Here is a 14371-nt window from a genome sequence, read left to right on the forward strand (position 1 = left end):
CCTATGACCAGCAGCTTGGTTTGAGTGTTCCCTCATGGAGCTGGGCCTACCTCTTTAGTATCCCACACTTCAGCACCATCATTGTACATTGCTATTAATTTCTGGTTTCCTTTACCAGGAGCAAAACGAATCTTCCTTACCCAGCTTCTGTGTGTAGGTATTCCTCTGAGGAAAAACAAACAAAAACAAAACACCAATATAAAGTAGAGTAATACCTTGTCACTGGAAACTATGTCCAACAACTCTTTCTGCTTTTGACAAGGTCTAGTGATGTGAGAACCACTTTACTATCTGGGACAGGGGTCCCATCTGACAGAAAAGGTCAGCCCTTTAAGGACAATGGAATAACATCACAACACTTCTGCACGGGTCACCTGCAGATAAGCGTCTCCTACGAATGGCCCAGGGCTTGGCTCAAGGCTCTTCCTCCCAAGTTCAGCGACAAGAGACCCAAGGGTCCAAGCTATACTTGGTCATGTTTAACGATCCTGCTTAGCAGGTCACAAGCCTCCAATGGAACCATATCAAGAAGTTACTTTTTTTTTTAAACAAATAATACTGTATTTTTTTAAAAAAGATTTTATTTTATTTAGAGAGAGAGAGAATGAGCAAGAGCAGGGGCAGAGGGAGAGGGAGAGAAGCAGATACCCCGCTGAGCGCAGAGCCCGACAAGGGGCTGAATCTCAAGATCCTGAGATCATGACCTGAGCTGAAACCAAGAGTCAGATACTTAACCAACTTAGACACCCAGGTACCCCAAATAATACTGCATTCTTGAATCATACCTGGATACTCTGCCTTTCAAATCCCAAAAATTTAAATTTCCATCCATATCTCCAAGAACTAATGTGTCACCTTTCCAAGCGATGCAGGTAATACTACCCATACTTCCCTAGAAAACAAAAGCAACAGATACACGATGCACCTAGTTTTCACTACTTATAAGCCTTCATAGCAGAGAAATGTTTTTACTCAATAAATGTGATAAAATAATAAAAATATTTTAATAAAAACTGTAAATGGTTTTGCTTTGGTATGAATGCCATCAAAAACGAACAGACTTGGGACACTAAAAGAGCTACCTAGCTTATCAATTTCAACTACAAAGAAACGAGAGATTTCAGTTCGATGGACATTAAGTTATCTGAACTAAATTTATAGAGAAGAGGTAGTTTTTGAGGAAGAAATACCTTAAAGAAAGCAAATTAAAAGCAATAAAGAGAAGGAAAGAAAACCCTTTCCAAAGGGCCCTTGTCTCCAACTTCTCACTCACTGCAAAAGGATAAATCAATCTGTTCCAGAGGAAACTCATAGCTGTTTCATAATTAATTGTGCAGCAGTTTTTCTACTGAAAAGAGGACCTAGACCTTCACTGATACCTTCTGGATAATGACGGTGAAGAGATACTGTAGATTAAAGGCATCTGCACACTCTGAATTAACAGAAAGCTTTGCAAAGAAGGTACATAGGGAAACCCAAGTAGAAGAATGAAACACTATTGTAGTAACTCCAAAGTGGGGGCGGGGGGGAGACAGGGAGAAAGGAGCTTGCAGCTCTATCTAACAAATGCACAGAGGTAGTGTGACAAAGACTACCTTAAGAGCCTGGGCTCTAGAGTCAGCTGCTGGGGCTCGAATCTGGGCCTCATCAGGTATATTTGTTGTGTGGCTTGGGGCACATTTCCTTAAACTTTCTGCATCTTGGACTTATCATCAATAAAGGAGGTCAAGCTCATGAAACTTGAGGAGTTCCTATTAGCATTAATAAGTTTATATAGGAAAGGGGTCAAAACAATGCCTGCTACACAGTAGTCAATAAATGCTCACTATTAAATAATATTATTGCTCAATTACTTTTCTACTTATTAAAAGGAATCTTGTTTTTTGCATTTATAAAACAAAATAAAAATAAAAATTCACATGCTTAGTTCACAGTGGGAAAGCTCCAGGTTGGCCAAATTGACTATTAATAGACTGGCCCATGCATCAAATACTGCATAAATCCTAGTGGTAGTCAAGAATTAAAAGAAAAAAAAAATGGATTAAAAATGAGTATTTTAAATAATTCAATAATAAAAAACTTAAAAGTTACGTTAAATAGAATTCTATATAATATGAAGTCACACTTCAAGATCTGATTTCCATTTTCCTCACCACATTAACAGTGTTTAAGCATTTGCTTTTAAGTTTACTTTTTTTAGTCTTGAAAACTTTCACATTTTATAATCTTACTTTCTAACCTCTAAAATTAAAATATTAAAGCTTAAATAAGCTCAGAAATCAGCTTAGAATTATAAGTGACATATTAATACAACTATATAATTAAATAATCCAGACCTTTCTACCTAAGAGTTTGTTGATGGGCTACAAGCCATATGCAGATACCAAGGAGCTTTTAGAGGATGTGGCATAAAGTTGCTTTGTGGCTCCAAATAATCCCAAGAGAACCAATTTAAGATTAAAACTCAAGAGTATTATTAGTTGACACTGTTATGTTCCTGTATACAAAATACGATGTTCAGAAGGCTGACAGCAAAGCAGAGATATTCATTCTCTCCCACTGTTCCAGTTTTCTGAATAAAGGCAGTCAACTACAGATGCTCCAAAATTTAAAATATGCCAAGATTTCCTCTTCTTTTTACCATTTTTATATACTCTATAGTTCTGGGGCCAAAATTCAGAGGGAAAATTTCAACTCAAAGCAAATGTTTAATACGTTACATTTGTGAGGACGGTAAGATAAATATTGGATTAAAATGAGCAAACAAAACCTCTGCCTAAATACTATACGACAGTCCCTAGAAAATATTTAAATTACAGAAAATAAAAAAAATGAACCAAAGCCAGTTTCTCACTGTATTATACGGTAGCTGCTCGGATACCTTTTCCTAAAACCAACCTGCTCTAAAATACGTACTAATTTCACTGGAGGCTGGATCTGTGTTAGGCTGCTCATTCCCTGAGAAAGCTGCTTCTCGCTGTGGAATAAAAGGATCTGGCAGGCAGATAGAGACCTGCTATACCCTGACTTTGGACCTTCACAAAAAGAGACAGAATCTTAAAAACTGTGAGACACAATTACCATCCTGAAAAAAACTCTTATAAAAAGGAAAACTAGGGTCTAATGTCCAAAAGCTTTAAACTTTTTCTGGGGTAGGGAGGAACTGGCATCTCAAAAAATTACTGGGTTGTTTCTACATCCTAATCGCAAGTGTGAAGTGATCAGACACAGATGGAGCTGCCTGTGAGTAGCACTAGTAGAGTTCAGATGGGGCCTTCTCTGGGTTTCTAGAGGAGGAACTCTTTATATTCCTAAGACAGCAAACTGATTTTTCAAAGGACAGCTACATTAACACTGCAACTCTAAGGTCTGCTCTCCCTAGCAGTTTTTCTTTCTATACACTTAAACTAAGTTCCTTTTCCTATTATGACCAAATATTAACCTTTCTTTTTTTTTTTTTTTTTGAAGATTTTATTTATTTATTTGACAGAGAGAGACACAGTGAGAGAGGGAACACAAGCAGGGGGAGCGGGAGAGGAGGGAGAAGCAGGCTTCCCGCGGAGCAGGGAGCCCGATGCGGGGCTCGATCCCAGGACCCTGGGACCATGACCTGAGCCGAAGGCAGACGCTTAACGACTAAGCCACCCAGGCGCCCCTATTAACCTTTCTTATTTGCATTACTACTTTCACCCTTTCAAACTAGTGACAATGAGAGAAAGTTCAAAACAGACATTACTAAGTCTCAGGTATGACTTGTTCTATATAATAGTTAAAAAAAAAAAAACAGTAAAAATGAAACTTTCACATGTTGGTTTCCATTTTTAGTAGAAAAGGTGGTTTGGATGGCCTCAACTCTTCTCATGTTATCTATAAGGAAGATGTGGCAGCAGCCTCTAAGAGACCCCCACTGATCCTGCCTTGTTGTATTCATGTCCCTTGGCAGTCACCTCCCAAATGAACAGGACTGACCCATGAACCAACAGCACACTGAGGAACCGACAGAGTGCACTTTCTCAAACTAGGTCCTAGTTTGAGAAAGACACTGCAGCTTTCTTTGTGTTCTCTTGGATCACTCACTCTGGAGGAAGCCAGCTGCCATGTGGTGAGGACACTCAGACAGCCCTATGGAGATGTCCCTGTGAAGAAGAACTGAGGCCACTCATCAATAGCCAGCATTCTCTGCAACGGCCATGTGAGTTAGCCATCCTGGAAGTGGACCCTCCCACCCCAGCCACCATCCTGACTACAACCTGTAAGACTCTGAGCCACCTGCAAAATATAGGGGTTGGCATTCAACTAAAACAGTCTATTTTTAGACAACAATTTTAAATAAATATATTTTATGAAATCATCTCATGCCTCCACTTAGCCATTATAACAGTATTACTTAACAAAAACATTTTCTTATCTATCCGTTAAAAACAACCTATGAGATGCATGCGGACACAAATCATGAACTACAGAACCTCAGTCAGAGGATTTCACAAGGTCCTAGAAGGATATATATAAGTTAGTAAATATCAATAATGCTATTACACTTACAACCTGATTACTATTACCCCAAAATGATGCTAGACTGTAAGTCAAATCCTCCAAGGTAATGCCTGAAGTGGAAAGAGGAGATATACTGGAATCAGACAGACAGACAGACCTCAGTTTAAAACTGCCATGTCACTAAGCTGGGTAACATTGGGAAAGTTACTTATTCTCCCTTGATTCTGTCATAGTTAAAATGGAAAGAATTCCTTATGGATTATTGAGGGGATAAAAAAGTAAGCAGCACATGGTAAGTATTTAATCTAAGTAGTTACAATGTTATTCTCTAGCAGTATGGAATAATATCTCCTTAAATAGTCAAGTTTATTATTTACATTAAACTTTCCTGAAATAGCTTCACAACCTAACTATGGCTTCACTGGATATGGAATCAACAAAATCTCTGATAAGAACTCTTCATGAAGAGGTAAACAAGAGTTGGACTCACATCTGGTGGAATCCGAGCACTATCTTTCACTGAGTTTCCTTCCACTGTGAGATGATAAACTTGGCCGTCATTATCGGTAAACACAAAATGCTCCCGGGCAGAGATGTTCTGACTGAGTTCAGATTTACTTTCTGCCTCCTGCAACAAGCTTTGGAATACAGAGGAATAAGATAAAGATATTTCTTTTCTCTAGAGTGACACACACATTAATTACCTTGCCCAAAATACAGATGCATTAACAGGAGGTCCAAAACTATTTACAAGAAAAAAAAAGTACTGATACTAATCTTTGCCCAGCTAATAATAGGAAAACACAAATTACTTCCAGCAGGTCATTTACCCCATACAGAGGAATGTAGTCATCTAGACTTCACACAAGAAACTTGCTCACTGTTTCTGCTGCAGAAAGAGAGGCCTTATCTTGACCCATCATTCTCTCCGAGGTTTTTTTATTTGTAAAACTGGTGGGGATGGAGATGGGGACAGTCCATATAAATCTAGCATTCTCTATGTATTTTCTTTGGTGTATATAAATGACAGTATGATCTATCTGGATGTTCATGCCACATTCATTTGAATTCCAGAAGCTGAAGTTTAGGGAATAGGGAACAGCTGGGTAGTGAGAATGATCACGCTCGCTAACAGAGGCTGACACGTGGGTATTACCGTATGCGTTACTGACTGCACTAAGCAATGAAATAAAATTAACTCTTCAGTCTTCCAGGTATACACTGAAACACAACAAGGTACTATAGATGCCTTTGGATGACACCTGTCAAGTCCCCCACCATGACACTGGTATCACAAATGACAGAGGCAGGAAACAGTACACTGCACCTGATCACGGAGGACTCCACGATGCTCAGCTCTGTGTCTGAGACGACGGTCTGGCGGGCCATAGCCTCTCGGGTGGCCAATTGTTTCTTTCTCAGGCTCTTCAAGTTGTGAGATGGGGACCACTCCTGAGAAGCAAAGACAGGCACACCTCAGCTTACTGCTGTCAAACAATTCTTCCAGAACAGCTGGGCATTCTCAAGCCACTGCTCGGCATTACTTATTATTACTGCACATGAATTCACAATTTGTTCTTAGGTTTTATCTAGTTATAGAAAGGCTAAACAAATGCATTTTAATTAGTGCTTAAGGCAGATTTTAATAATCTACCCTCCACCTCATTCTACCTCTAATCTTTAATGAGAGCTTAAGGTAGAAGAGTTTAATGGCAAACTTCAAAAAGGTCTAAATTTTTGATGCTTTCTTTTTTTTACAAAACAAAAATAATAAATGCAATTATGGTGTCTTTTCTTCCCTACCTCTAGCCCTCCCCCCAACAGGTACACGGGGTGAGATGATCATGTTCCTCCAACCATGGCTCACTGTCCTCCACAGATCCACCTCAAACCTCTCATTTGATTTATTTATTCTTTTATATTCCTGCCTATTCTAATGCATTCAATCTAATATCCTCTCATATGCATCAATTCTTCACAGTAGTTATTTTACATGCATGTATTCGTAACTTACATAAATAGGACTTTGTCATATCTCACCATTTCTCTTTTCATTCAGCACAGTGTCAGTCCCACCTCTATTGTTTCTGCATGCTACTAAAGACTCCGCAAGTGCATCCACCAGCCTTTAGTCTCTCTGTTCTCCCAGCAGAGAACACCCTGATTGCCCCCAAACTCTCTGACAAACACCACCGCAGTCAATATCCTCACAGAAGCTCCTTTTTGACCAGGGGCTGAAGAGCTGGTGCCCAGGGGATGTCTGTTTGCCCAGGCGCTGTCAGTCTGCTCTGCAGAGTGCCTCACCGGTCTGCATTCCTACCCGCAGTGCATAAGGATTCCTGCAACCTATACTACACCCACATAGGATGTCATTTGGCTTCCCAGTTTTTGTTAGTCTAAAAGTTACACCCTGATTATTTTATTTTGCCCATCTCTAAAAACTGCTGAATTTGACTATTTCTTCATATGCTTGTTGGCCTTTTAGGTTTTTCCACCATTTGTGAACTGCTCCTGTACTTTGGCCCTCTTTCTACTGGGGTTTCTGTCTTTTCACTGCTTATGTGCACGAGTTCGCATAATCCTAACTCCCTACAGGGATTAGTTAGTCCTTTGCTGGCTTCAGACATTGGTAAATTTCTTTTCCCAGCTTGTCTTCTCTATTTAACTTTGACATTGGTGTCCTTCATTGAAAAGAAAGCATCAGTCTTGATTAATTAAAAGCATTTTTTCTTTTTTTGCCTTTTGGTTTGAGCCTCTGATGTCCTTTCCTGCCCCAGAACAGAAAAATATTCTTCCATTTTTGACTATATTAATTTTATAGCTTTATATTTTTACATTTAGGTCTTTAATCCCATAGCCCACCTCTGAATATGGTATTAGGTAGAGATCCAGTATTTTTCTCCATAAAGTGAGACCATTTTCCCAGTACTGTCCTCTTTTTTTAAGGTTGAGGTAGCTACCATGACCTTTGTTCTCTCACAAATTTTTTATGTTTATCATGTTTAAACATGAATGTTTATCATGTTCCTCAAAATATTGAAGTAAAATCTGAATTGGAATTGCACTAATGCAATATTTGCTTAACCCATCCAAGAAACTAAAAGTTATCTCCATGTACTTAGATCATCTCTCAACACACATTTTTAGCAAGGAAAATACATGACACTAATGATCTCAATTCAAGCAAAAGAAAAATATTCACCACATACAGAACATGCCTAGATAAACTAGTTCTTCAGTTGTAACTTACCAAAGCAGTTATTGCAGGGAAGTTTTTGGACATTTCTCTAAGAATGGTACAAGTCCTAACATCCCATAACTCCAGGGGTTTATCTTTGAATACGACTGCCAAATACTGCCTAAAATAAACAAAAATACTAAATAAGCCCCCTTTTGCAACATTTTCACCATAAGTGATACAAATAAAAAGTTGAGTAAACCAGAAGTCACATGATGTATTCTAAACATAGACCATATAAATTAACATTTAGTTCTCATGATTAATAGTCCTTAAGAAGGTAAAGCCGTAAGATGAACTCTGAGAGCTATAGAGCCATAATTAAGCAAGGAGCCCAGTTCAGAAGAATGAAAAAAGGCACAAGTTCATATTTTACCAATTTATCAATTTATGGTAACCCTCCCAAGGCTTCATTTTCTCACACATGACATGAGAATACCACTACCTATCCCAATGGACTGATATGCAGGTTATGGTAAAAAATTAAATGAAAAGTAAAGGTTTTCACAAAGTTTCTATTAGGCTGACAATGAGGAAATGTAACCAAGCAAAAAAATCCCTACACTCAGTATACCAAAGGACTTAGGTTCTCTTGCTCAGGACAAAGTCTGCCAATTGATAATTATGTGGCCTCAGATAAACCATGTAATCTTTTTGAGTTTTATTCTACTTATCTTTAGAATGGTGTTAATAACATGTGTCTTACTCCCTCACTAAATGCTCTAAGAATAAAAAAGGGGGGGAGGGGATAGCATACATGAAAGAATTTTATACATCATTACGGATTATACAAAGGCAATATGTTACATTTTTTATTGTATCTAACATAAAGGCATTAATGGCTTATATATAAATAACTAATGTAAGACAGAGTCTGGTGAATGCAACAAAGATTCAGTATGGAAGAGGAGATTTATTTTGACAACTGGACAATGGCATTTTAGGCAGAGTTACAAATGTGACAAATGGCCAAGACAAGAAAGGACACAGAGCGGGGGAACATGCTACTCGAAATGTAGAGAATGAAAGAGCTAGCATCATGAGAAAGAAAATCAAAGTGTGAATTTTGGATCACATTATAAAAGACTTAGAACACCTGAATAAGCCATGCTAGGTTACACAGAGATTTATTCTGCAGAGAATAGTGGATCACTGAAGGTTTTAAAGTAGGGGGGATAAAGTGATCAGTTGTTTTAGAGGTATTAATTTAGCAGCTGTGTATGGAGTTAAGACTGACTGGAAACAGAAGAGACTGAAGTCCAAATAGTCTGTCATGTTTAAACATGAATATGTTTATCATGTTCCTCAAAATATCGAAGTAAAATCTTAATCGGAATTGCACTAATGCAATATTTGCTTAACCCATCCAAGAAAATAAGTTTTCTCCATGTACTGAGATCATCTCTCAACACACACTTTTGAGCAATTCTCAAACCCTGTAATCTCAGGACTCTTTTACACTTTGTTTATTTTTAAAGATTTAATTTATTTATTTGACAGAGAGAGACATAGCGAGAGAGGGAACACGAGCAGTGGGAGAGGGAGAAGCAGGCTTCCTGCCGAGCAGGGAGCCCGATGTGGGGCTCGATCCCAGGACCCTGGGATCATGACCTGAGCCGAAGGCAGATGCTTAAAGACTGAGCCACCCAGGAGCCCCACTTTTACACTTTTAAAAATTATTGAGGACACTGCCCCAAAGAACTTTTGTTTACGTGGTTGATAACTGACATTTTGCATATCAGAAATTAAGTCTAATAAATTAAAAACTATCCATATTAATTCATTTTAAATTAAAAAAAGAAAACAACTAGCAAGACGGTAGATTTAAATATAAGCTGCATGGATAATTACACCCAATATGAATAATTTAAACACTGCAATTTGAAGCACAGATTACCAAATAGAAAAACAAGCCCCAACTACATGCTTTCTAGAAGATACCAACTTTAAATGTAAAGACATAGATAAGACACAAGTAAAAGGTAAGAAAAAGATAACACTATGCAAACACTAAAAAATATAGAGGCTATTTCACAATGATAAAGAAGTCAATCGAAAGGACAGAACAATACTAGATACGTCTACACCTAGTAAGAGCTTTAAAATACCCAAAGCAAGAACATGAGCTCTTCAAAAGATAAGTAAGTCCAGAATAAAGTTCAACACTCATCTCTCAGTAATTGAAAAGAAAAGCAGGCAGAAAATCAGTATGAACAGGAGACCTGAATAACGACCAACCAATGTGAACTGACATTTATGGAATATTCTAATCAGTAACAGCAGAATACACAATCTTTTCCAGTGCCTATGGAACATTCACCAAGACAGACCACAGTCTGAGCCAAATAACAATCACGTTGAATTTAAAATGATGAAAATAATATAAAATATGCTCTCTGACTCTAATGGAAATCATAATTTAACAGAAAGATATTGGAAAACCCCTAAATATTTTGAAATTAAATAATGTATCTATAAATATCCCATGGAAATTTAAAAATATTATAAAGTGAATTAAAATGAAAATTCACCATATCAAAACATGTAGGGTACAGAAAGAGTAGTGCTTATGTGACATTAAGTGCTTATATTAAATTTTAAAGAAAAGCCTTAATTCAATCATCTAAAGTTCTATCTTAAGAAACTAGAAAAACATATTAAACCAGAAGTAAACAAGAAAAAAAAAGATACCTATGGCATTTGATGAAACAGAAAATAGAAAACCAAAGAGAAAAATGAGAGAAACCAAAAGTGTTACTTTGAAAAGATCAACAAAATTGATCAACATAATTGACTGATATCAGAAATAAAAGAGCCATCATTCAGATGAAACTGACGTTAAAAGATTAAGAGAATACCATGAACACGTTTTTAATCAATAAATTCAACAATTTCAATGAAATGGACAGATTACTTGAAAGACACTAACTACCAAAGCTCAGTGAGGAAACAAACCAACCAACCCTGAATAGTTCTACATCTATGAAAGAACTGAGTATGTATTTAAAATCTTTTCTGCAAAGGAAGTTCTAGGCCCAGGTGGGTTCCCTGGTGAATTCTTCCTATTTCAGTTAAGGTAAAATACCAATTCTACACAAACTCATCCAGAAAAAAGGAAGAGGAGGGAATATTTCACAACTCATTTTACAAGGTCATCATTACCCTGATTCCAAAACCAGACAAGGATATTACATGAAAACTAGATCAATATGCTTCATGAGCATAGATGTAATAAAATATCAGCAAATCAAATCCAGTAATATATCATCACCAAGAAGAATTTATGCCAGGGATTTAAATACAGTTGGTTTAACATACAAAAAATCGGTCAATGTAATTCACCCCATTAGCCGACTTAAAACAAAAACCCATCATTATGATGATGTCCCTAAATGCAGAAAAAGCATCTGACAAAATCCATCACCTATTCAACGATACAAAGTTTCAGTAAACTAGGAATAGAAAACTTAATGTAATAAAGGTCACTTACAAAAAATCTACAGCTAACATATTTAATGTTCAAAGACTGAACACTTCACCATAAGATCCAGAAACAGAACAAAGATGTCAATTCTCATCATTTCTACTCAACACTGTACTGGAAGTCCTCTTAGTACAGCAAAGCAAGGGGGAAAAAAAGGCCCATTGTCCAGAAAACAGAGATGCAGAAGAGTCTTTACTGGCAAACAACATGGTATGTCTACAGAGAAAATACTAAAGAATCAACAAAAATGCTTCTAGAAATAATAATTAAGTTAGCATGGTCATAAGGCCATTACCAAAAATTAACTATTTCAGTATACCAGTAATGAATAATTAGTAACTGAAATTAAAAAAAGAAAAAAAGAACATGTGTAAAAGCAATGAAGAAAAAAAAATCATTAGCAAATGATGTGCAATACCTTGACACTGACAATGAAGAAATATTACTGAAAGGCATTAAAGCCCTAAATAAATGGAGCGATAGACTGTTCACGAATCACAAAACTTGTTAAGATGTCAATTCTTTCCCCCACGTTGGTCTATGGATTCAGTGCAATCCCAATCAAAATCCCAGGAAGCTTTTTTGGTAAAACTGATAAACTGATTCTAAAATTTATATGGAAATTCAAAGATCCTAGAAAAGCTAAAGCAATTTTGAAAACTATTTTAGAAAGCTTACTCCTTTCTTTGTTCTTCTGATTTTCATTCAAGTTCTATGTTTAATAATCTTACTTTACGTATTTTCCCTTGGAACAAAAAACTCAAAAACTTACTGAAATTAAAACAGGTCTAAATTATAAACAAAGAAAATCAGTTCTTTGACTCAAAAAACTTATGCTGAGATAGAAATGCGTAAGAATTTAATTAGATAACAAATGACATTTTCTTTGTGGGTGATAGGCATTTACATAAATATAGCTACAGCAGAACAAAACAGATTAGTGGTTTTACCAATCTAATGAAATATTAAGACTCGTACAAAAGTTATCTCATCTTTTTACGAAGTAGAAACTAAAAGCAGCAGCAGTTTAATTTTGTGATCAAAATATTTTCTTGGAAATGGCTGCAAAGTACCATTTACTATCACTAAGAAGTTCTACATGCATTCTAGCATATTCTTACTTTCTTAAAGACTAAAAAAATATCCTTAAGATTCCATTGTGATAACACCATTTTTTTTTTTTTGGTTCACACTTACTTCAAATGAGATACTTTAATCATTTCGATGGGTGACTCATCATTGCCTCGTTCACCGCGAAAAGCAATGCTCCTACCTTTAATTGCAAATATTAAAGAAAATGTGAAATATCAGATGAAACATGTAAGACACAAGAAGCTATACACACCAATGGAATCTGATCAGTACTGCCTCTACTCTCCCTTTCATTCTTCTACTTGCTTCTAAGCTGTTTCAAGTAATCTAAATTCAAAACGTATTCTCAAAAGTATTACACGTTGAAGACCAATAACATATTACTTGTATTCAAAGATCTTTTATAAAATGATATTTACCTTTGTTACAGAGTTTCTTGAATACTTTCAGTGGTTTCTTTTAAATAGTTATATTCCCAAAATTCAAAAATATCAATTTCCAAAGTTTCAATGCATCTATGGTAAAAGAACTGTCTACTGTAAAACTAGTGGTATATTTAAAGTAACATAAACACTCCCATGCTCACAAATACCAGTGGGGAAAACACTCTTTAAACAGGTATTTAAGATTTCCGGTCCCAGGTACAAATTGCTCAACTGAAATACTTTTGACCTGTTCCTATCAAAAGGTCTCTATTCACTGAAACTGGGGAATGATAAGAATTAGTTAACTGCCAAAGAAGCTAAATGGTTTTATGTAACTAAAAAATGCAAATTCTACTTTATATCTGAACAAATACATTTTAATAACATTTCCCACGTTTTTATTTACCTTAAGCAAAAGAGAGCACGTTCAATTCAGAGACAATTGAGCGCCTGCATGCCTCCCTGCTCCTCATTGCTGTCAAATGAGGCCCCGGTTCTTATTTGCCAAACACCCACATCCTTTCCTGACCCTCCTTAGAACACAGGCTAGAAAAGTCTATAATCTATAAACTCAAATATCCCACTTAATCAAGTTAGTAACTATGACTTATAAATTTGTTGCTCAAAAATAATCTGTAAAAAAAAAGACTTTTAAGTTATCTAACAGTCCTGAGCTGACTGGAAAAAAAGAACAGGATTTTTTTTTTTCTTTTAAAGTGAATGATACTAGAAAACAGCAGCTCGCCCCTGGGCTACCATGTAATTAGAGAGACCCCAATCTAGGGGCAGGGGTTACTGGGCAGGTCACTTCCAAATGAGACCAGAACAACAATGGACTGATTCCAGGGGGGCTAACTCCTTGAGGTTTAGTAACATACTCAGATAAGTAAGAACCACCATATCTTGGAAATACGTATTGAGAAAATACTCAATTTACTACACACACGTGCACACACACAAATCTTAGGATTCAAACTATCTACATATATTCTTATTGCTACACCATTTTAAAGAAACTCACCAAAACTTTGTTAAGAATTCAATTGGAAATCATGCATGTGTCATAAAATAATTTGAAACTCTCACTTTATCCTATCTTCAAGTTCTTCATTTTGAAACTCATTGAGTTGTAGGTTTTTAAACAATTCTGAACAAGTTACTTTACTGGAATGCTTCCTCTTGTAAAGTCTTTAAGCTCTCAGTCAGAGACTATCAAAAGTTTTAAATTTGAGCACTTAAAGACAATCCTTACTGACAAATTTATAAAGGTTTTCCTAACAAAGGCCAAACGTTTTAGAATAAAGCCTACTACAAAGATTTATTTTAAAACCATACTTTTGGTTATCCATAACAATGTACTTAAAAGTAGAACTGACACCATATGTACTTATGAATCCATCTGTTCACACTAATGGTACTCCATTTACCATGCACTTGTGTTAACACAATTTGCATACAAACAACAACCAGGAGCCTTTCCAGGGCAATTATTACAGAAAAACAACAACAAAATGAATATACAAATAGGATATAAAAAAAAACCTCCCAAGTTGAAAGAAAGTTTTCTGGAATATGTTTTATAAATAGCAACATCTTTGATCAATATGACCAACCATTTTCAATCTTTTAATAGTCTAA

At 36.2% G+C, this 14371-nt stretch overlaps 1 protein-coding gene across 1 annotated transcript in view; it reads right to left on the reverse strand.

The window, feature by feature from the left end:
- Positions 1-14371, reverse strand: part of WDR11 (WD repeat domain 11) — a 59868-nt gene that overhangs the window by 18919 nt on the left and 26578 nt on the right. The window contains exons 13-18 of the mRNA XM_073904106.1: positions 12414-12489; positions 7745-7853; positions 5822-5946; positions 4985-5132; positions 786-892; positions 51-165 (exon numbers count right to left, since the gene is read on the reverse strand). Of these exons, the coding sequence (XP_073760207.1) occupies positions 51-165; positions 786-892; positions 4985-5132; positions 5822-5946; positions 7745-7853; positions 12414-12489 (680 nt within the window). The remainder of the gene's footprint in view (positions 1-50; positions 166-785; positions 893-4984; positions 5133-5821; positions 5947-7744; positions 7854-12413; positions 12490-14371) is intronic.

The sequence above is a fragment of the Callorhinus ursinus genome, unplaced genomic scaffold (genome assembly GCF_003265705.2).
Source record: "Callorhinus ursinus isolate GAN/ISIS: 27379988/994484 unplaced genomic scaffold, GSC_fseal_2.0 scaffold20, whole genome shotgun sequence".
Taxonomy (NCBI): Eukaryota; Metazoa; Chordata; class Mammalia; order Carnivora; family Otariidae; genus Callorhinus; species Callorhinus ursinus.